This window comes from Ammospiza caudacuta, chromosome 2 (genome assembly GCF_027887145.1).
Source record: "Ammospiza caudacuta isolate bAmmCau1 chromosome 2, bAmmCau1.pri, whole genome shotgun sequence".
NCBI lineage: Eukaryota > Metazoa > Chordata > Aves > Passeriformes > Passerellidae > Ammospiza > Ammospiza caudacuta.
Window position 1 is genome coordinate 39,274,263 of NC_080594.1, and position 23,540 is coordinate 39,297,802.

The 23,540-nt window shown below is 42.9% G+C and overlaps 1 protein-coding gene across 1 annotated transcript in view; it reads left to right on the plus strand.

The window, feature by feature from the left end:
• The first annotated feature begins 12,931 nt into the window (after positions 1–12,931).
• Positions 12,932–23,540, plus strand: part of TMEM135 (transmembrane protein 135) — a 156,985-nt gene continuing 146,376 nt past the window's right edge. The window contains exons 1-2 of the mRNA XM_058824835.1: positions 12,932–13,111; positions 23,191–23,318. Coding sequence (XP_058680818.1) covers positions 12,971–13,111; positions 23,191–23,318 — 269 coding nt within the window. The 5' untranslated portion in view covers positions 12,932–12,970. The remainder of the gene's footprint in view (positions 13,112–23,190; positions 23,319–23,540) is intronic.

A 23,540-nucleotide genomic window follows, 5' to 3' on the forward strand; every position in this document is an offset into this window, starting at 1 on the left:
GGTGTAATTTTGCACATTCTGTGAAGCAAATTTCAGTGGACCTGACTTAAGAAGGACACTTTCTTCTTCATGTGGGACGTTGAGATAACTTACTTCTCTTAACTCACCCAGGTTGCACTCAGCCCTGGTCTTCACATCCAGCTGTGACCAACATCACAAAAACATGCTTATGAACACAGGGGGACAGATTTTTTTAAAATCATTCTATAGTGCTTTCTCCTCAAATGTATTAACCAAAAAGTAAACAAAAAAAATTCAAATATTTAAATTAGCTTACTTATTACCAAATAAGTAAATATCAAGCTTTTGAGCCTGGATATTAATGAATTAATCCATTATATTTTTTTGTCTTTGGAAATTATATCAGGCTGAGATATAAATCCCTCAAAATCAAAGCTGAGATGGTAGGTTTACTGTTATGCTTCAGCTGGTTTGCACTGCTCCAGTGATACCATGACGAGCTGGTTTAATCAATCTGTTATTGCAGGCTGAAAGCTGCTCTGTGTCATTGGAGCAGCACAGAGCTGTCGGGCGTGTGATGAATCTGGCCACAAATCTTAAAAGGTACTATTTTTCCCCATTAAAAAGGCTATGTGAGCTGATATGCTGTGTTTAGTTACATAACAGCGAGTATTGACTTGCAGGGCACGGCTGGGGAAAAAACCCTTCTTTGTATTGTGTTAGGCAGGCAGTGGGGTCATTCTCCTGGGAAAGAAACTCGACATCTGCCAAGAGGTGAAGTTTGCTGCGTGCGCGTTGCTTTGGTGGTGCCTGTGAATGCACAAAGGGGGAGCTGGACACAGGAGGGAAAGCTGTCCCGGTGAGGACACGGGCTGCTGGCAGCGCTCTCTGGAGCCCGTCACGCACTGGTAACATGCCTTCGAGTTATACACACCACTGCCTCCAGGTCCTTCTGGAATCATAGAGAACTCTAAAATAAGCAACAGTACTTGAGTCTTCCAGTTCTAGCTGGACTGCCCAGTTTACAGTGGCACTATTCTTCGCTTTGTGGGCCATTTAAAACAGTTACTGAGTGCTAATTATTTCCACATTCCTGTCTCCACTGCAATTCTTTTATTTTTTTCTAACTTTCAAAAGACTTTTAATTTATTTTTGCCTTTTTTTCTCTTTAAATGATTACAGAACGCATTCAGCTTGGGAGCTGTGTAATTATTTCATTTAAGGAGATGAGTTTTTGTTAATATATTTATACACCCAGCATGCACATAATTGCAAAAGATATTACTTTATTCTGCTTTCTCTTCCAGGACAGATTATTCCCCTTTCTCACAAAGACAGACCTGCTCTTCCATTAACCATTTGTATGTGACATTCATAGGTTTTCTTTTTCTTTACCCATTCCTATACCCTTAAAGCAGCTGCATTCACAGGAAGACAAACATATAAATGTCATACCAGACAGTGAGAAGGACTGGTTAGGCAAGTCTTTGGCAAACAGGTTTCCTAATTTCTATCCAAGCTGGCAAATTAAACATATGGATTACTGTTACACAAACCAATGGACTTTCAAATTAGTCTGAGCATAAATAATGCCATTCTGTCTTGTGTAGAAGGCTTTGCTGCCATTCCACATTTGCCTGTGTTCCTTGCATGCATACAGGTGCTTACGTGGAGTGCAACCCACCTTACACCTTGGACCTATGTTCTCTTCTTCTGACTCCCTGGCAGGGCAGGGTAGGTCCAGATACTAATTGTTAGAAAACTAACAAAATAAAATAAATAGTGCTGTGATGACAAGGAGGGGTGGTGTGACCACGAAAGGCAACAGATCAGCTTAGTTTGGCTTCAACCGTGAGGGAACCGCACCCTTATTCTTTTATGCTGTGCTGATCACGGTGGTATTTTTGCACTGTACTGAGGTTTTGTTATCAATGGAGCTAGTGCTGAATTTTATTTTCATTATTACTGGATCTGGAATTTGAGTATGTACTGATCTTTCATTCTTGGCCAGTGTAATTTCTATTTGGAGGCTGACAATTCATCTATTTCCCCACAGACTCATACATTAACTTAGAAAATAATGAGAGTTTATGTGAATTCCATTTTTCTCAGGCATTTTTATTCCTGGGAGAGACTTCCACGGGCCAAATTACCATGAAAACTATATCACCATGATATTTCAGTTCCTTAGAGTAAAAGTTCATATCTTTTAGTACTGTTGACATTGTACACACATCCTTGGGGAATTATGACAAATATAAAAAGAAAACTCCTAAAAATGTGCATAAAAAACACAAGAAAGGTGCCATCTAACCTAAATATTCCCCAAGTAAAACTAGAACAAATTATTTCTCAAATATGAAAGCTTTAAACCACAACTGGGCATCATGCTGTATTGAGAGGCAAGGTTAGTATTCAATTTTTGACATAAAACCACTTCAGGTATATGAAGAAGTTTGTTGAAAAGGACATCAACACACAAATGCTCTCATCCCTTTGCTCTCATCATATGGGGCAAAGCAGTGAAGAACTGGGTGCCAAATTTAGACAAAAGCCACTCTTTCAGTGCAGCTGGTTCCTGAGGCTGGGCTGGAGTGACTCCTCCATGTTTTAATCCTGGAGGAAAGGCTTGCAAAGGCTCTCTCTTCCACCATGCCAAGATGACTGCAGTGGAAGGGAACCACTGCTGAGGCCAGTGACCCTCTCTGTCCTGTCCTAAACCTGCCTCTCCTTCCTGTGCACCTGATCTAGGAATGTAATTTTGATGCATTTTGAGGGTGCTAGGTTTGTCTCCATTGAATACCAAGTGGGCAAGACAGACAGAAGGTAATTGAGAGTCCAGTTCAGATCTAAGGTGGCTGCACTGGAGATGCTTCACTCTCCCTTGACTACCAAAGGAGCTCAGGATGTGTATCTAATTCCTTAGCTCTTCCAGGCAGCTGGGAAAAGGGAGGAGGAACTAACATAAGCTCAAATTAAACAGGGGAATGAGGATTAAGGAAGAAGTTATACAAGAACTCTTGGGCAACAGTGCATGACTCTAAGATAAATATTCTTCAGCCTGACTAAAGGATCATTTTAACATCTTTATTGTAAGGCTCACACATAAAATGTAAAAACATGCCCTTCCAGGCTTTGAATGATGAAAGGGTGAACTGGGTCCTAAGAACATGATTTCCGTAAGTAAATAGCCAGCATTTCCAGAGATCATTTGTTAAGCAGACACAAGGGAAAAGAAGATTTCAAAAAATCCCCTTTTCAACTTTTTCCTTCTAGAAAGTTGTATTGGCAAGAGATGGATTTACTTTCTTCAGCTAAACCAAATTTGATGTAGAATGTTAAATGGCATTTGTTTTGTGACAATGAGCTTCTGGTGAGCCTGTAAACTCATAGAACTCTTTCTGGATCATAAGTAATTATAACTCCTTCATACACTGCTAAAAGCTGCATACCCTTTTAAACTGGGCTATTTAGCTAACTCAAAATTTCACTTCATCATCTGAAAATATGCCTTTCTGTTCTATTTTTACATTTTTCTCCCTAAACAGAGGTGGATGCAGTTCAGTGGGTGTGGGAGTGTCAGGAGGAGGTACAATTTCTTGCATGCATTCTGATTTCCCATGTGAAGTTTGCTTAAGTTCTTCTATGAGGGAACTTACTTGAACTATATCATTTGGGTTAATCCTTTTTTTGGCACTGTGACAGAATTTGGACATTTGTGGACATCAGGTCATTAACCACCCTTACTACCTGCCTTTTAGGGGCAGCATGCTCTCCCAGCCAGGGTTGTATCGATTCCCTCCTGGGCTTTTGACCGAAGAGATCTGTATAAAACATTAACATTTCATTTCTTGTCCAAAAAAAGAGCCAAGTAAATTTTTCTATTTTCTATAAATAGGATAAAGAAGGAAGGTGCTTTTCTGGTGTGGGAGGGGAATGTAAAATGATACCATGTCTGACCAGTTACCTCATCTCTATGCATATGCGCATGCACACTGAGCTCTAGCCAATGCCGTGAGCTTTCTGCTCTCTATCTTCAGAGTGCTAAAAACCACTATAAAAATATCAAGAGAAGCCTTCCAAGAGTGACATATATCAGGCTGCAAAATCACTTCTCCCAGGGAGTGATGAAAGCCCTATCATTGATATTATGAACAATAGTAATTACTAACACACGATGTGCACAAATCTGGACATTAAAGGTTCTGCAAGACACGCCTTCAAGATGCCACTGCCATGCAGAAGCATGGATGGAGATTTGGGCCTAGGGCCCAGAGAGCAAACCTCTTCTTAATAAAGAATTTACAGTCAAGTTCATATCTTCTAGCTGTGTCCACAGATACTATATAGCCCCAACAGCATTTGCTTACAATGAGAAAAAACACTGGAAAATACTGACTGGAAGACAATATAGGTAGGGCCAAAGAAATTACCTATTACTTTTACTTTAGAAGGGGATTTTTTTTTCAGAGACACAAAGTTAGGTGTTCAATCTGCACTGAAATCCAATGAAATGTGAACATCTAACTCCACAGGGTTTTTGAAATACTGACCCCAAGGTGTTAGATCCTTCTCCTGGCCATGCCAGGGTCAGCATGCAGGAAGTGTCTGCAGGAGATGTCTGTGAATGAGATCAGAACTCAACCACAAAACAGTGACAAAATCATCTGGTGCACACAGAGCTGTTCTCAGTGATGAGTATTTAACTTCATTATTTCTGTGTTTATTGCATTTTTCCCCCTTGTGTTGTTTCTGCTTTATCTGCAGTTTTTATTTTGATTTGTATTTTATTATGATTTACTTCACTAGTTCTCAGTCTATTTACAGAGAACAAAAGAATGTAAAACAGTAGAATAATAGTGTTTATTTTCACAAGTTTGGACTGATCAAATAACTCATAAGTCCCAAAGTGGAACCATGCTTGAGGTAGGTTAGGTCATCTCAAGTGTGGGGAAACAAACAGAAATATCCTATTCTTTGCTATTGTTTGTTGTATTTATGCCACTTGAGAATTTTAACAATACCACATATATAAAACATTTGTTCTTGCTTTCTGCATTATTCAGAGTTTTCTCAAGGCTCTTTGGTGCTTTTTTTCCTGTGATGTTGCTATGCTTTAGTGACTTTCTCAACTAATTGAGCAGTAAGTTAGAAAGGGCTTCTAGGAATGAGCTAGAGGTGCTGAAAAGAAGGTTTTGTCCTTTGAATGCTTCTATGTTTAAAAAATGTTGAGAGTTTTAACTAGTTTGCTTCAACTTATTCCCTTGATTCTTGTTCATATGCACTGACAAACCTTGGTCTAGCAGAGAGGAACCAACCAACCAAGAGTCTGATGTTGCAGTCCCATCGAATCCACAATTGTTTTTTACACTGCTTTGGTTTTTGACAGGAGGTCCAAATGTGGATGTCTAAAGCTACATCTGCCCACCTAAACACAATACTTCAAAATCTCATAGCAATCATGGGTGTGCTGTTTCTTTGATTTGCAATTTAAAGCACTTTCGAGACAACTGGCAGCAAAGTTGGAAAAAAAGGCAAAGGGAGTGGCTTGCCTCAAAGAGCCTCCTCTGAGCCACTCCCTCTGCTCGCAGCTTTGGATATCCACAGTCCTGCTGAAGGACAATGTAGTTCATTAACCCAGGATAACATAAAATCACTGCCTATTTAAAAATATAAACCTGAAAAATGAAGTAGTTCAGCAGCTTCTGCTAAGGCTGTTGAATTCTACTGCTGTGACATCCAAGTGCTGGCAGCACGAGTGATCGGAGTCCTGAGGCTATTTCAGCATGAGCATTTGACAACTACATAGCTGAAATTTACTGTTCATTATTCTTCTGGAAAAAAAGAAAATCAGGCTTAAATTGAAAGTCTTTTCAAAAGTGCTGAGTTTTTAGAAGCTATCATTAATTTTTGAAGGAGCTGTTGGGTGCTCAATTGCTTTAGAATAATTACATTTCTGTCTGTGGCCTCAGCAGCCCAACTTGACGGACAGAGAGTTTTATTACAGAAGCTTTAACCACACTAGAAACTCCAAAAGAAAAAAAAGACACCTTCTGAGTATTTTCTTAAGGTCATGACTGAAAAATGCTTGTGTTGGAAGAATAAACAAAATCTTAATAATGACCTCACAAAAGTTGGGAATGGCAAACAAAAGGTTTTGTTTGAGGATGTCATCATTCACTCCTGTCTCCTTTTTCTCTCCTATTTTCTGAAAGATCCTTGGCATTGACACTGCTGAAGAACAGCCCACCACGCACTGCTGCTCCTGCAGGCAAATGACAATGACTGGCTGGTATGTGTCCTACTTAGGGCCAGACCTCTCTGTAACATATTGATCTCAGATATCATTCAAAAGACCCCCAAAATGTGCCAGAGAGTGGAATCAGCCATCAGGCGTCACAGAGAATAGAGGTGCAGAGCTCTACTTCAGTTCTTGGAGCTCTTTAGGAGTGGAGACCCATCTGATGCTGCCCCTGAGCTCCCTGTGTGCAGCAGCCCAGAATCCCAGCTCCTCCCACCCTTCCCACTCATGCTCTTGGAAAGGTGATTATCACCTGCGTGTTTGAAGGCTGCTGCCCCCACCTGGCAGGCAGAAATGAAGGACGTCGAAGCTATGTAGGACTTGCTCAATTGACTGCTCAGTTTGGGGAAGAGCAAGGTAAGAGGATGGGAGAGGAAGGACATGAACTCCAGACACAGCACTGTGACTGTAGAGTACAGGCAGGCATACCTTTTGATAGCACCAGAAAAGATTTAGGTCTCTTTGGGTGGTGTAAAGCTGTGTTGTAGTTGTTCCAGTCAAACAAAGGTAGGGGACTAGACAAGGGAGTTTCAAGCACAGGAGCATGCTGAGGTACCAGCATGATGCAGGACTGATTTTTGCATTCTTTCCAGAGCTATAGAAAGCACTCTCCTGGAGAGCAGGAGAGCAGAGAAGCAGCAGCAGGGTCACAGTTGCTGTTTTGGGCTGCTCTTGGGATGATGTGTCCACGTGCACTGCCTCTCATTCCTTCTGTAGTGAAAGCAGTGGCTTAATTTAGCCTTTAATGACCAATTCTGTCACCTGATTTAGAAAGGAGAAATCAGTGTCTCCAGGAACAGCAACACCATAGGCTAAATACAGTGGAAGTACAATTCAATTGATGCCAGTAGCATGAATATGGCTCAGTGTGTCATCTCTTGGTTTGGCCCACAGAGTCTGTGTGGTGAATGTTATGATTTTGTTTTCTTAGTTTAATCCTCGGTACCTCTGTAAGAAAGACTGCAACATTTAGATCTGGAAAAAAATCTGTATTTGTATAAACATGGGGATATTATTGTGTATATTAAAGTGTTCACAGGGTATTATCCCACAGTCCATCCCATATTTAGCTTGGACATTACTACATCTTGGAAAATGGGAAAACTTCCAGATAATTCCTTTACCTCGAAATATCAGCAAACATAAGGGTATTTTGAGCTTATCCTCTGCTAAAAAATGAACAAGTAGCATTCATGGTTGCAAGCCAGAAGAGAATCTCTCTTCAAATAATGCAAAATGGGTCAAGTTAAAAGCACAAATAGTTTCAGGCACAAGGGTGAAAAGTAGTTCTTAAAGGGCCCTTTTTTTTTCTTGGAAGAAAGTAAATCCACTCAATTGATGGCCATTCACTCCCATTCAATACAGCCATTTCATGTATTAGTGATTAGTGATTAGATACGTTACAAGCTTGTGGCTTGTTTCTAAAGAAATATAATAATATAATATATTGTACCCACCATTTCTCCTGGATTGGAGCAATATCTCCATGTTTTTATGCAGTTTACTGAGGGAAGTAGATATCTGCATGTACACACTGTCACCACTGACCTGAGGAGAAGAATGAATTTAATCCCCAGCTTTTTTAGCAGCAGAATACTTTTCAGCCTGGATTTCATAAACTTTATAATGGGGGTATGAGACAATTGCACAGATGGCAGGAGAACAAGCTGAGGGATAATAACAATGAGAGTGGAAGAATGGGAAAAGCAGGAAAATAACTGAGTGAAAAAAACCCCTACTGGTAGAAAGAGCAGTTCTTATCAGACAAGAGAAGTTTCTTCCAGAATTGAAATGCAAGCACTGAGAACAGCATGAGTAGCAGGGAAAAGTTGGATCCCTTGTCCCGAGGGAGAAAACAAACAGCAAAAAAATCTCAAAGCACACAAGCTGGAAAGCAACAAGAGAGAATGGAGAGGGCAAAGCATAACATTTCTTCCAAGTTAAACTGTTTCCAGATTGTTCTGATATTTAAAAATATTTAGAAAGAAGATTTACCAGATCCCAATGCATTTGGAAGGCAGAGCCTTCTGAAATGTCATGTCCCCTGGTTGGCTTTTTTCATCAGTTTATTTTTTTCTGCCTGATTTTGTTCTAATTAGTTGAATGCTCTGCCTTGGATTCCTGGCTAGGCCACTTTCTAACACTGATAACTGCTCAGTGTGAAGGCAAAAGAAAAATCTTCACACCTCCAGTTACTCTCATGGGATGAGATATGTAATTTATTTGTAGATTACAGACTTAGCAGATGCTGACGATAGCAGCAGAGAATGTTCCAAACTGTGAGCCCCACTAAAACCTGGAAAGGAAGCGACTACTTTCCTTCATTTCCTCCAACTGCTACCCAAGCCATCTGCCTCCCTAATATAATCAGTTTATCATCTGCATGGATAAACTAAAGGATTGCAGCGCTGTCCATCAGTTAGGTACCTTCCTAAAGGGTGAGTCTGGCCAGGGACTTGTGCTGAAAGCTGCACTTTGTTAACAAGGGCAGCAGGAACAGAGTCTCAGTGCAGTGAGATGCTGCCACATCTCCCTTCTGTGACACAAGGCGTGGAGCTCGGGACATCATTGCTGTCCTAGTCTAATGAGGCTCAGATTTTTGTCAGCCTACACACATTGGTGTATTTGACTCTGCTGCACCAACAAGGACCAGGGAGCAAGCTGAGCAGTCTCAAATCCCCCACCATTCAGGTTGCCTAGCAATTAGCTCTCTCCTTGGCTTTGGTTTTGGTACTACTCTGGGTAGGTCTCTCCAAGGCACCTGGATATTACAAGGCAAGCTCTGAACCGTGTGTGCCACTTCACTTGGCTTTATGCCACAGGATTCACCACCAGGGTTTGTTTAAGCAACATTATGGACACACCCTGCTATTCCCAGTATAGCAAAAATAAGCATTCCTGAAAACCCTAGGTACTTCTGGGGCAAAAATAAAGGTCTTCAATGTTTTATTTTAATTAATGAGATTCCATCCTTTTCTGAGACTTTTTTGTCCCTATTCCAATCAAGGGTAGGTTTCCCAGGACAGAGTATCCTTGGGTGGCATCCAGTGCCAATTGGGCCATCAGCAGTATTCCCATGTAGCCTCACCCCCAGGGCTTCTTCTCAGAGTATTGCAACCCCATGGAAAAGAGCCCAGAGCAAGGTCAGGACTGTGCTGCTTTAAATCAGTGCATCATCAGAGTCTTCCTCAGCTGACCCAACAGGAGACGTGCAAAAGCCTGCAGTTCTGAGCAGGCAGCTCTTCAGCCTAATCAGGGGCGCTGCACAAATAAACAAAGTATCTTGCTGGATCTTTCTCTGCCAGTTTTGCTTAACTTGAGCTGGGCAAGTGGTCCCAAAATTAGGACTGTCTGCACAAATGTGTGTCAGAGGTGAAATAATCAGCTTGTGCAATTACTGTTGTATGTGCCATAGTTCTCTGCCTACAAACACAAGGCAGCAAGCAAGACTTGAGCCCAGAATATTATGAAAGCCAAAACATGCAAGCAAAGAGAGCCAGAATCCATAACTTAGGCAATAATTGCCTTTTCTGGCCACAAGCAGTGTTTTACAGAGTACTACAAAAACTGCAAGCAGGCACTAGATCCAAGCCAAAGTCCAGGCAGCACTGCAGCAGGTTATATTGCCAAGGCTGCTTCCCTGCGAGGCTCAGCACACAGCAACGTTCAATCCCTGGGGCTGCCACACAGCCACAGCTGCAGGGGAGCTGTACCCCAGCACTAAAGCTGAATTTTCAAAGAAGTCATTTCTAGAGCCTTCTACTAGATTTTAAATACAAACTGTCATAGACAGAGCTCTACCTGGAGAGGGCTGGTTGGTCAGATATGCTGACTGAAATAACATAATTGAACCATTTAGGCCAAAAATCTCCTACTGCAGATTTGTTGTGAGTCTGCAAACAGTCTCTCAGTGGCCCCAAGTTCTGTGAACCATCCAACCTACCCATCTCTGGGCTGCTAAAATTTAAATGCAAGTATGTTCTTGCACCCACAGCAAGCTCCTTTGGAAGAGCAGTAAAAGAGTTTGCAAAATCAGTGACAAATTGGTTCTATCTTTTTGTGAGTGGTACAGGATGGTCTCAAGTCTGGTCAGCGAGGTGAACTCTTCAACAGCTTTGTTTGGAGCCAGGCTGTAAGAGGACGGAATTTTCCTGCTGTGGGTCTGTTTTAAGTCTGCATTTCACTGCAGGCTACTTTGCTGTTCTTCCTATGGACTTCAGGACATATGTTCCACCTAGGGAAACAATCTCTTCTTAATTCAACCTCAGCACAGGACATACAGAGTGTGCTTGCTTCAGCAGGACAGAGTGTTTGTGCACTGTCATTTAACAGAGACACAAATAAAATCCTCAGGTCCTGATACACACTGCCCCTTTAGTCCCTAAATTAGCAAAATTTCAGGCTGGATCCAGATGCCAGTTTTGCAATTGAGCTGTAACTGTGTCATCAGTCATTGCCACCATGGTTTTGTAAAAACTCCACCATGTCCAAAGGTGATTAGGGGATTGAGACATCATTTCTGTGAGGAAAGGCTGAGGGACCTGGGGCTCTTTCACCTGAGAAAACTGAGAGGGGATCTCACCAATGTCTGTCAGTCTCTGAAGGAAGGGTGTCAAGAGGATGGAGCCAGGCTCTTCTTGGTGATGCCAAGCAAGAGGACATGAGGCAATGGGCAGAAACTGATTCATAGGAAGTTCCACCTCAACATGAAGAAGAACTTCTTTACTGTGTAGGTGACCAAGCAATGGAAAAGGCTGCCCAGAGAGGTTGTGGAGTCTCCCTCATTTTTTATAGCCAAAAGCTGCCTGTAAACAATCCTGAGTGACGTGCTTCAGGGGATGCTGCTTAAGGAGGGAGCTTGGACGAGATGATCTCCAGTGTCCCTTTAAAGCTCAGTTAATTATCTCCCTGGCTGGCCATCCCGCTCACTGCTGTGGCACTGGGAGCCACTCCCTATGCTTGTCCACTGCGGAGTGACAGGACACAGGGGACATGCGGGACGCTGTGTACGTGTGTATGTGAACATGAGTGCATATTTTTACTTTTCTGGTATCACTGTACTCATAATTAAAGCGGTTTTTTTTGCACTTTATATACAGTTCTGCACACGGACTCACGCACAGGCCAATCTACTTCCCAGCAAGTTGACAAAACTCTCCAGCCAGCCTGCAAACACTCTAACCACAGGAGACAGACTCCTAAGCGTGTGAGGAGGCCACACCAATTGAGACAGGAAACAGCGTTTGACATTATCCAGGGCTCAGGAGGAGCGGGATGACACGAAAACCAGAGGGAGCAGGGCTGCACGGGTGGAGCGAGCAGAAGGAGATGTCGCTGCCGTCACGGGCGGCGAGCAAATGCGACATGACCTTTAATTCTGAGCGCTCAGACTCCTCGCCTGCACTGGAACCTCGTCTCAGCACCACGACGGGAACCAGCCCAGCCGTGCGAGCGGCTCTCGCCGCAGACATCCCAAAATCCGCACGGCTGCGATTCTGACCCCACCGAGCACAGAACCGCAGCTTCGTGCAGGCACACAAGTGCCCGTACTGCCACGGGGGTGTGACAGGACACGGGATGCACGCAGGACACACGAAGGGAACACATTCGGGACGGGCGCGGGACACACAGGCGGGACGCCCAAAGGGCAAGGGGGACACACACGAAGGACACACACGGAGGACACACGCGGGACACACACACGGGGACAGACACACGGGGACAGACACACACGGTGACAACACACATGGTGACACACACACACACACTCGGGAGACAGACACACGGTGACACACACACACAGACGACACACGGGTCACACACACACACACGGTAACACACACAGACACACACAGACAGAGACACACACACAGTGATACACAGACAGACAGACACACACGGTGACACACACACGCGCACACACACACACACACACACGGGTGACAGACAGACACACACACACAGACACACGGGTGACAGACACAGACACACAGACATACACACAGAGACACACACACACGGTGACACACAGACACACACACACACCCCCGGGTGACAGACAGACAGACACACACACACACACACACACACACTCGGGACACAGACGGGTCACACACACACACACACGGTAACACACACAGACACACACACAGACAGAGACACACACAGTGATACACAGACAGACACACACGGTGACAGACACACACGGTGACACACACACGCGCACACACACACACCCCCGGGTGACAGACAGACAGACACACACACACACACACATACACACTCGGGACACAGACGGGTCACACACACACAGACACACAGACACACACAGACACACAGACACACACACGGTGACACACACACACACACACACACACACACACACACACACACACACACACACACACACACACACTCGGGACATACAGCCGCCCTCAGCGTCTCCGCGCGCCGCCGGCCCCCCCCCCGGCCCCCGCCCGCGGCTCGCGCCACCCCCGGCCCCGGCCGCTCCCCGGATTGGCTGCGGGGCTCACGCGAGCGGCGCGCGCGCGGGGCGGGGGGCGTGGGAAGAGCGGCTGTGCCCGCGAGTAACCCCGGCGCGCGCAGCGCCCCGCGCGACCTCTTCCCCCGGCACCGGCGGTGACGCGGCGGCCGCGCGCGCCCCGCGCCCCCCTCCCGTCCCCTCCCCTCCGCGCGCGCGCTGCAAAGATGGCGGCGCTGAGCAAGTCCATCCCCCACAGCTGCTACGAGATCGGGCACACCTGGCACCCCAAGTGCTCCTGGGCCGTGCTGCACGTCACCCAGAGCGCCCTGGCAGAGTCCCTCCGCATCTACGGCACCCTCTACCTGGTGGGTGTGTGCGTGTGTGTGTGCGGCAGCCCGGCCTAAGGGGGGGCCTGGCCTCAGACGCCAAGGGCAGGAGGGGTATCAGAGACGGGAGAGCCTGGCCTTGGTTTTGGGTGGATACCAGGGCGCAGCGGGGAGCCTGGCCTGGCGTGGAAGGGGGCTATAAAGGACGTGGTGGGAGCCTGGCCTGAGCGGAGGGGGAAGGGCATAGGGGTGTTTTTGGGGAGGGCACAAGCGCTGCCATGGCGAGGGGAGTCTGGCTTGGGGTGGGGGGGAAGGACATAAGGCATAGTGAGGAAGGGAAGCTCGTCTGGGGTGGGGGGAGAGGGTTATGGTCGGAGGCAAAGGATAGGAGACACGTCAAGGGGCAGCCTGACCCTGGAGTGAAGGGAAAGAATGGCAAATAGTATGGTTTGGTGTGGAGTCTGGTGCTGGGGAGGAGAGGGATGGTGGTGGGGCCGTTTGGTGTAAGAAGGAGCAGGGTTGTGTGGTGGGGAGAACCTCGTGTTTGAGGGGGGAAAGGCATGGCAGGGAGAATATGTTGAATCCTGGCCAAGTAGGGCAGAGACAAGACATGGGGGTGGTGGCATCTGGAGGCATAACATACTGTGAGAGGATTGCTGCTGGTGGGTAGAGGGGCACGGCACATGCCTGAACGTTGTATTATTGTCATCTTCCAATACCTGTGATACCTGAATGAAAAGCTGTAGTGTTTGCCTGGGAGGCTAGCATTGTGTCTTTGGCAGCAGCAAGTGTAATACACGTGTCTTGGTGACACCTTCCTAATCAGTGCTTTAAGATCAAGGAGATTCCATTGCATAATGAAGCAAGACTAAAAAAATTTATGAGGGCTAAAGGAGTCTGAGTATTCAGAGAGTATCCTACAGGTGAGGTATCTTAGTGAGAATGTGCAATTAGGCTTGGTTATATCACCTCAGCTGGCACGTTTCCAGCAAATTGGGGTGTAGATAGAAGAGCTGGGATGTGTTTGCATCACCTGTGTAAACACCCTGGCTGCCAATGTAAGCTGGAGTTGCTGCAGGTGAGTGTGTCTGTCCCCACCTCCCTGCTTCTCCCGTACTGGTACCTGGGGAATGAGCAGTGAGCTGCCCACCGAGCTGCTCCCAAGCTGGATGGACACAAGCGCAAGTCACTGAGTCTGCACCAGTGCTGGTGCAACAAAATTATTGAGCTATAATAAAGGAAAGGAAAGGAGTGGGGCTACAGCATCCTGACATTGGTTAAGCTCCCATTGAAGGGTTTATGAGTGAAAATTATGATGACATCCATTTATGTGATAAAACAGTAACTGCTAAAACTGGTAGCAGCGTGACCCTAAGAAGTTGTTGTTTCTGGCAGTGAACATTTTCACTCTGAACTGCCACAGACAGGAGTGGCAGCTGTTGGTGGGAGCATACAGTGAGCTGTATCATGAAACTAATACAAAGAACATTCTCTCTTCTCCTCTTCCTAACCAGTGCTCTTTTCTTTGGATCTGTTTCCTATCTGGTTTGCTCTGTAGGAGCATAAATACTTGTACCAGCAGAGCATGGTTCTGAAGTGAGCCATGAGAGGTGTAGTGGGGATCTGTCAGGTCTGGCTGAGTATAAAGCAGCTTAAACAGTTCTGTAATTAAATCGAAAATCCCCAACAACCAAACCTGGTCAAGAGATTTCCTGCTTATAGCTCTGTTATGGGTCACTCAGTTGTACAGTCATGGGTTAGGGGGAAAGTTCCCATTTTTTATTTCTTTGAAAAGAAAAACAAACCTAAAATAGCAAAATGTTTTCCTGACCTGTTTTGCATTGTGACCCCATAAAGAGTTACATCTTGTCACAAACCCACAGTGAAGTGGGAACCTTCTCAACCAGTGTCCTGCTATATTGTAAAACCTCTGCCTCGCTTTTTGCACTGTCTTCTTTGCAGTTCAGATTAGTTTCTCTTAGGTTCTTGTTGATACTGTTTAACTTGACCTGCCAGAGTAGTCTAAAGCTGAGCTGCTCTCAGATCCTGTCTAAAGACAGAGAAAGCACTTGCCAGTCTCTGCTCCCAGACACATCACTGTACTTTTTCTTTGTGTGGTTCTGGACCTCATCTCTCCATGAGCTAACCCACAAGAGGTTACTTACCCTGCTTTTAGCTGGGGTCATTTTCAGATGCAGTAATGAATTGAATAGGATTATTGAGCAGGATTTGATGAGCACCAGAACCAGTGTAAGGTAAAGAGGACAAGGGTGCAATGTGGGCTGCAGAGGAGGAAGCAGAAGCTTTGCAAGCTAAGTAGCCTGGCAGGGAAAGAACAGTCTTGAATTAAGAGAGTCATCACAGAAGTCATTCTTTGCTGGAGTTACAGCTGTGCTTGAGACCTTTTAATTGTAAATGAAATACCACAGGTGTACAGCAGAAATGTTGAGGTTCACATAAGAGGATGGACTTAAGTTATTTTGTATTCATAGTTCTATCAGTGTATGTTCATAATGTTTCTGGTAGTACTTAGTCCTGGTCCCTTGTAGAGCTCAGCAACAAAAAATGCACTTCATTTTTCTATGTCAAGTCTGTAAAATGGCTTCTGATTGTTCCTCCTGTTGCTACAAGCTAATAACTAAGGAAAGGAGATGAAAGAGTTTCCTTTCACAAAAGCTTGTGTAGAAATGAATGAGAATGAATAGATGAGAATAAATAACCAGAGGTTGTTCACTGAGAGAACATGGTTAGGGACAGTTACAATCCAGAGTCCAAACTCATAGCAGCTTCACCCCACATCTCTCAAAGGCTTTGTTTCTCTTTGGTCTGTGGGAGACTGATGGAGCTGAATTAAGTGGTGTTAGTAAGTGAAATATTGGCTGTCAGTAAGTGACTGTATAGAGTCTTTGCTTTTAAGTAGTGCTGTTCTCTTTGTTTAGTTGTTGTTTGTTTTTTTTTTTTTCCTTCTCTTTTTAGTAATTGTGCCTGAGTATTTTTTTAGTTAGGAAAAAGTATAGCCTTGAGACACCATACTTGCACTGTCTTTATTTTTGCTCCAATACAAATGGATTGCTTTAGTGAAAATGGGCTTCACATCTAAATAGAATTGTCTCTCCCTGTATGAAGGGGCTGGCAGGAATGCCTGTTTTGTAATTAAAGCTGCCTGTGTTTGCACAAACTGAATGTCTCCATATGCAAGTCTTATAAGACTCGCTTAAAAAAAAAAAAGTTGCTTAGCATCTATACCTGCAGAAGAATCCCCAAACAGTCTTTCATAAACCTTGTAATTACACTTTTTGAGAACTATTTGGCTTGATATCTTGAAGCTTCAATGAAAAAGTCCTTCCTCTGAATTTGCTATATTTTCTTCCATCTATACTTTGTTTTTACATTAATGAAAGCTAAACGAAATGGGAAAGTGTCATCTTGTGTTTTCAAAGCTGGAGAAGTCAGATTTCTAGAAATTCACAGAAGTGAGGAGAAGAAAATGATTTAACAGGGAAATTGCATGAAGCTGGGAAAAGGCTGGAATACTGGCTTTGAGTTGTCTCAGCTTCCATTTCCCAAGATTCTGTTGATTTCACAAGGGTAAAGTGCTGTTCATCACATGCATTAGAGCAAAGTCCTCTGTTCCTGTACGTTTTAGACATTTGTTTGCTGATAGTGCACAGTAGATAAATGTGCTCAGTCATTTGTATGAAGTCTTTGTAGTGCATCAGAGATAAGCTCATCAGGTAACATTTTCACCTAATCTGAATAAGGTAAAAATTGTTTGTTTGCTACTTTGTAGTAGCAATTCTAGAACTCATTCTTCTAACCTTTTGCCTATGGAATGGCAAGAGTCAGTCATGCCATTTACCTCTCTCTTAGTCTGATTGTCTGTTCTCCACCTAATTTAAGACAGGCTCCCTCCCTCACTTTCCAACCTGACTTCTGTCCTACCCTTTTCCCTTTCAAACACAGGTCTTCCCTCCCCAGCTACTTCTCCTGCCCTTCCTTCCCAGCACCACCCCCTTGCTCCCCTGTATCTGCTGCCCTTCCTTCCTGCTGCTAAAGGGCACAGCCAGAGCACAGCCTGAACCCTGGCCCGAGCTGACTCTTGGCTTACCCTGGCTCTGACTGCAGACGCCTCTCCCACACAGATCTGCTGGCATGGAGGAGAGGAGCAGCAGGCCTGGGGCACTGTGGCTGCCAGCGGGGCTGTCTCACATGTCCTCTGCACTGAGGGCTGCTTCAGCCCGCCCTTCAGAACAGATGTAACCAGTCTGCTGCCCCAGTACAGATTTTAATGATCCTCAGCACTTGACCTATTTTATTGATTTTTTTCTTTCTTAATTTCTTCTCATGCTCATTTTCTTACTTTTGATTCTCATTTTGGTTTCACTTCTAATACTTCTTAATACTTGTGCCATATCTGCTTCTTCCTGTGCCTAGAATAATCTTCAGGTTTTTAGATGCCAGTCGCTTCTTTCTGTATCAGAAGGGATTTTTTTCTACTTAAGATTCCAGTGCTGTTGTCTTCCTGAGCCCTGTTTGACCCATCAATAACTGTATTCTGTATCTTCATCTCCATTCTTTATTCTGTAACCTCTCTAGGATAGGATAGCATTGATATCATACTGTCAGAGACACAAATGCTATCAGCTATTGTATAAATATAAAGTGCTTTTCCTTCCTCTGCAATGTCAGTGGGAGGGACATTGGTACGAGTACAGCATGGGCCAGGGAGCTGCAGTGCAGGCAGCATGTGGCAGCTGGCAGGACACTTCACAGGGAAATCCCTGTTTGGCTGGAGACAACAACTGCAAGAACAACTCTTACTGTGCTGATGAATTATTCTGAAAATGTTATAGGTGGGACAGAATCACCAGCCACAGATCAAGCTGCAGTGTGAGTCTCACATCACTTTCCTGGCTGTGTGCACATTGCTGTGGGATTGGGCCAGAGGTTGTTCCCAAGGATGGATGGTGCACTTTGGCTGTGCTGCTGCTGCTTCACGTTTGCTTTGCACACAGCTTCCCTTGGGAGAGCTGTTTGAGCTGGTCCTGAGCAAAGGTGGGGAGCCAGCTAACACTAAAGGGGATCCTCTCTTATCTGCCAGCATAGATAGAGTTGTCATTATCATCTTTGTGAGGGGTGCAAGAGGGCTGCACTGCCCAGACTGTATTCTAAAATACTCAGGAATTGCTGGATATATTAAAATGTGATTTCTCCTTGTTTGTGCTGCAAACCATTGTGTGTTCAGAAGTAGGATGGGGAGATTGGGGAGGATGATGGTGTTACTGTGGAACATGCTTCTGGATGCCAGCTTGGATCTCTGGGTTAGGCTGTCAGTAATCTATCTTCTGTCTGATCCAGTACCTAGAGTTGCTGTGATGGTGGTATGTGATTGCCTTCTTTTGGATATCTGTTCCTCTTAGTACTGTGCAATGTCCTGTGTCTCTGCTATGTTATGAATGAGATGTAGGTCACTGTCTTCTTGCCTTTGGATTCTTCTGGAAGCTGGGTTAAATATGACTAAAATTAGCCTAGATGTTACTAAAGTAAGAATCTGTGACTTTTTCATTCCAGGCTGTGATCGTTCCACTCTGTTCAGGTGGCTTTTGGGCCACACTATAAAAATTCTTTCATAAATTGAAAATAAACAAAAGGAATCTTTTGCTCAGATATGCTGAGAATTTAAAAAAATCATATAATGAATTAGGGTGAACTGAAACACTTATGCTCAAAGATGGAAGGGGTAAGCAGGAACCTGCATCACGGTAATATTGGAAATCGGGGAAAGCCTCAGTCTTGACTGACTGAGCAAAGATCTTGGTAAAGACACTACAAATACTCAGAACTAGCAGGGACTGTGTATCAAGGAATAAATCTGTTCTCTTAAGTTCATACAGTTTACAGTAGAGTACAAGAATTTCAGGGTAGGGGGACAATCCTTTAAAATTATGCTGACTTAGGCATTTTAAAGGGAATAAAATACAGTCTCCAACTCATTTCAGTAGAAGGAAAACAAATAGTAAAGATAAGTTGTCATGGAGTGAGAGTGATTTCAGGCTTGAAGGTAATTTAGATGTCATTAAAGAATATGTGAGTACTGTTTTTAGTTGGTCGGGTGATATGGAAAATTTAAAAAAATCCAAATCAAAGCAACTTAAACCACTGATGGTAATCCTTATATAGCATCTCACATGAGACAGGCAACTCAGAGAGCAGGAGGCACATTGTTCTTCCTCAGAGTATTGCAGGAACTGAGTTATGAAATTAAACAATATGGGAGCCAGGTTTTGTAATCTGTGAAATCAAGAAGAGATGAGCTAACTAAGGAAAAACAAATCTGAGTGTTTCAGAGGACACATGAGAAAGAAGTTGCTTATTTGAACAAGTGTCTTTCAAAACCCGAGTGTTACCTGAGGGCATTTTGAGATTCAGTTACTCCAAAGCATTTAAAAATAATTTTTATAAAACAAAAGAGTAATGTTGTTGTAAAATTTGTAAAAAGTTGCAAATGGTTCTACAAGAACATATAAATAATTGTATATGATTTTGAAAGAAATCTGACATGTATTTGTAGCTCTGCCCACCATTTGAGTAATCTGGGGTTTTTTTCTTAACTGTTTTAAATACTGGAGATTGCTTTTATCATGTGACTTACTTAATAAATTTTTCCTTGGGTTTTTAATGACTTGCAGCATATGGATTATATAAACCATGTGCATGGTTGTATTGGTAATCTCCAAATTTGCATTTTAAAGTTGCCTCAACATGTCAGATAGTTGTGCTTATAAATGCTATTGACCTCTGCTTTCCTAAGGATTTGGCTAAGTGTCTGCATATTTCTATAGGGTTTTTAAAATTCTTTTTTTTTTCTTTAATAAAATTTTGTTATGGTGCGGTTGATTTCAGCTGGATGTAGTGAAGGAATGAGAGATGGTAGTGCTTGTTTCCATTTTCCATCAGTCAGTGTAGTATGTGTTGTCTGATTCCACCAAACTTTGATGGAGGGGTAGTCCTTGAAGTCATGCACTCTGTACAAACTTAGGACATGGTTAGGGAGGGAGGTGGAGGAGGGAGAGACAGAAATGTTGTACACAGGGCAACAGAATTGGCAGAAAGCCTGTGGTGGTTTTAGCCTGCTGTGTAACCTGTCCAGCTGTACATTGGTCAGCCAGTTAATTGCATTAATTAAGTCAAACTATCCTCTGTGTGCAGTGCCTCTTGTGGAATGCATAGTTCAGGGACACAGGTGAGGATTAAGGATGCTGGAGGTGAAGCTGAGGTTATTGTGGTTGGATGATGAATGCTTGTAGGCGTTACATGACACATTGTGAAAATAATCAGGCTTGGCTGGTGCCTCAAATCATGCTTGGGTTTGTCTCATGTTCCTTTTCTGCTGGAACACCAATAGCCTAGCTCTAATCTTGCATTAGACTGTGTAGCTGTGGTTTAGGGATGGTGTTGGAATTGTGTATATTCTTTCCATGGTTAGGACACAGTAAATAAATTCTGATTTTTTTTTTAGATCTAGGGGGCTTAGCATTTTCATATAAAGACTAAATTAAAAAAGAAAAAGGACTTGAGTAATGATATTCCACAAACTGAGGTATCATGAAACTGGTGGACTGAAATTTTATAATTCCATTTTTTATGTTGGAGAGTCAAAATGCGTTTGTGTGAATTCTACAGTTAATGCTAGAAAATATTTTTCCTATCTATTTCTTTATTAATTCTGACCATTTTTTTTTTCAATGCATCTTTGTGGAGATTATTATTTTGCCAAGGAAGTACCCACTGGATGTCCTAATGCCCTCTCCTTCCATTCTTTCTGCTATTGGCATCCACTGCTAAGCCTTGACCAGTACATTTATTGTAAGAATTTGGTTTTCATCACAATGTCCTCCCAGCTCACTTGAGCAAAGTGTATCCCAGTGGGAGCCATGAGCTGCTGTATTCTGACATCAGATTTCATAACCTTTCTGCACTTTAATAATACTTTTCTGAAATGTGTGGCATTGATAGGGACAGCAAAATGGTATCCTGAAATATCTGGTATTTTTTCCCTGTAATCACATCACTGGCAGTAGAAGACTAGAAGAACTCTATAGACTGCTCCTGCCTGCTTTCAGCCCTACACAATATTTAGCTTCATTTGTGTCTATAAAGCAATTAGAAAATTTAAGCCTTTATAAACTTTTTTTTGTGTGTGTGTGTGCGTGCATGAAGCTCTATTGCTCTCACACATATTTCTCTTTCAATTAGTGTGAGCAATTTTCTTTGGAATGGTTTGTGTGTTATTGTTTCTGATTCTTTTCTGTTTTTCATTTGGGAGTAGCACAGTGAAGGGAAGGAAACCAGAAACTTATATTAATCTAAAACTTCCTGGAGACATTACAGAAATAAATTTTTGAATTTGATTTGACATTAATTTGTAAGATACCAATCTTTCTGTGTTGCACTTCTTACACTTTGGTCTGAGGGAGCAAGACTTCATGCTTTGGTGTAAAAGCTGTGTTCTTAAAACAAAAAAATTATTTTGTTCCAATGTTCATGTCCTTCCTACAGTATGCTAGAAATAGCTGAGTGGGTAGCAACTAGTTATCTGGCATTTAGACTATGTTAAGACTTTCCTTCAGCAGGACAATTATCTGGATTGCATTATTGCCTAATCCATTATGCTCAAAGCAGTCTTGATACTTGATTAAGTAATGTGTAAATCTGTTTTCAGAGGTCTGTTCATGCGTGGATTTCTTCTTAATCCTTAGTTCAAGCTTCATTTTGGAAACAAGATTTTGGCAGAACTTTCCCATGGTTAGTTTTAGTGGAATCTTCAGCCCATCTCTGATTCTAAAACATCCACTTGCTATTCAGTGGACAGTGTTTGGGAGGAATATCTCCCTCTCACAACCAAGCCTTTGAGATGTGCTGGCAGTATGGATTTGACAGGATGTCTTTCTTTCTTCTCATCAGCACTAGCAATATGAAGCTTGCTCTGTTTCTCCAAGCATTGACCAAAAACTCCATCCACTTGTGAGACTCCCAGGGAGATCAGTGCAGCTAAAGATAATTGTTGTATTGCATTAGAGATCAATCTTGCAGATAATAATCCTAGTAGAATGAAAAATTGTCTCATGGTGCACTCAAAGTATACTTTCATGGAGTCATAAGAGCACATAGGCTGAAGGGACCTTGGGAGGCCCTGAGGTTGCTTGAGGACTTTTCTAGTTAAGTTTCAAGGGTCTCCAGGGGTGGAGAGTCCACAATAACTTTGAGCAACCTCCTCCAATATTCAGCCACCCTCAAATGAAAACTTCTTTTCTTTAGGTCTAACCAGAGTTTCCCATACTTGAGCTTGTCTGTTGCCTCTTGTCTAGCCCTGGGTGTCTCTGAGACAAGCCTGGTTTGCTACATCTTCCTGTTAGCTAATTGCAGAATTTCTGTAGACAAAAAAAAGTTTGAAGACCTGTAGTGTTTGAGTCACTAAATAAGCTATTCTTTATAATACCTGGGACATACATTAAACTGAACAAAAATAATGTTTATTCTTTAGATTGAGCCTGTTTTCTGCTACAGGTGGTTTTTTAGGTAATATACCAATTCTGTGAAATATGTCAGGAATTTGTTGTTCTCCCAGCAGATCATGAACATTTCTTGAGGACTTGCAGTTTTTTAATTGAAGTAGAAAACCTTTAAAAATACATCACCACTTCACAGGCACTGTGTAAGACGTGTATTTGGATTACTTTAGTGATATTCTGACCACAATTATGTGATTGTCTATTGTCTCAAAGATAGAACTCTGTAGATATGTCAACATCTTAAAAGTTTTGATACCTGGCAGACAATGTTTCTGACAATTATGGCCAATGTTAACAAGGTAATAAAATTCCTCCTATACTTCCCATTTCATATTGCTTGATGTATTTCCTGGTATAAATATTGTAACGGCTTGACCAAGTTCAAAGCAAATCTTTGTGGTATTGTCCATAAAGTTTAATAGGCTTTGTTTTACTACTTAAGTGGGTATGCCTCATTTTCTGTTTTTCTATTTCTTTACCATGTGCAAAAAGTGCCTAACTGAATTAAAGTCTGCCCTCCATTTTTTTTCTTCCCTTCTCTCTCAGGTTGCAGCTATTCTCAGGAAACGAAAGCTTGATTATTATTTGTACAAACTGCTACCTGAGATCTTGCAGTCAACTTCCTTTCTGACAGCAAATGGGACCTTGTATATTGCTTGCTTTTGCATTCTAAGGTTGGTATACTCTCCTAAAAATGAAATGTAATAAAGCTATTTTTGTGCAACTTTTCAATTTGTATAATAATTTTTGTCTTTTTCTAATTGACTTGTTTGTAGTGCTTTGAAATAATAAAAGCTACAACAATCATCTTGGTTTCTGATTTTACCATTTGAATATGAAATTTTGCTTTTTAAAAATTACTTTCTTCTCATTTTTATAATTTTCTAAATGAGTAA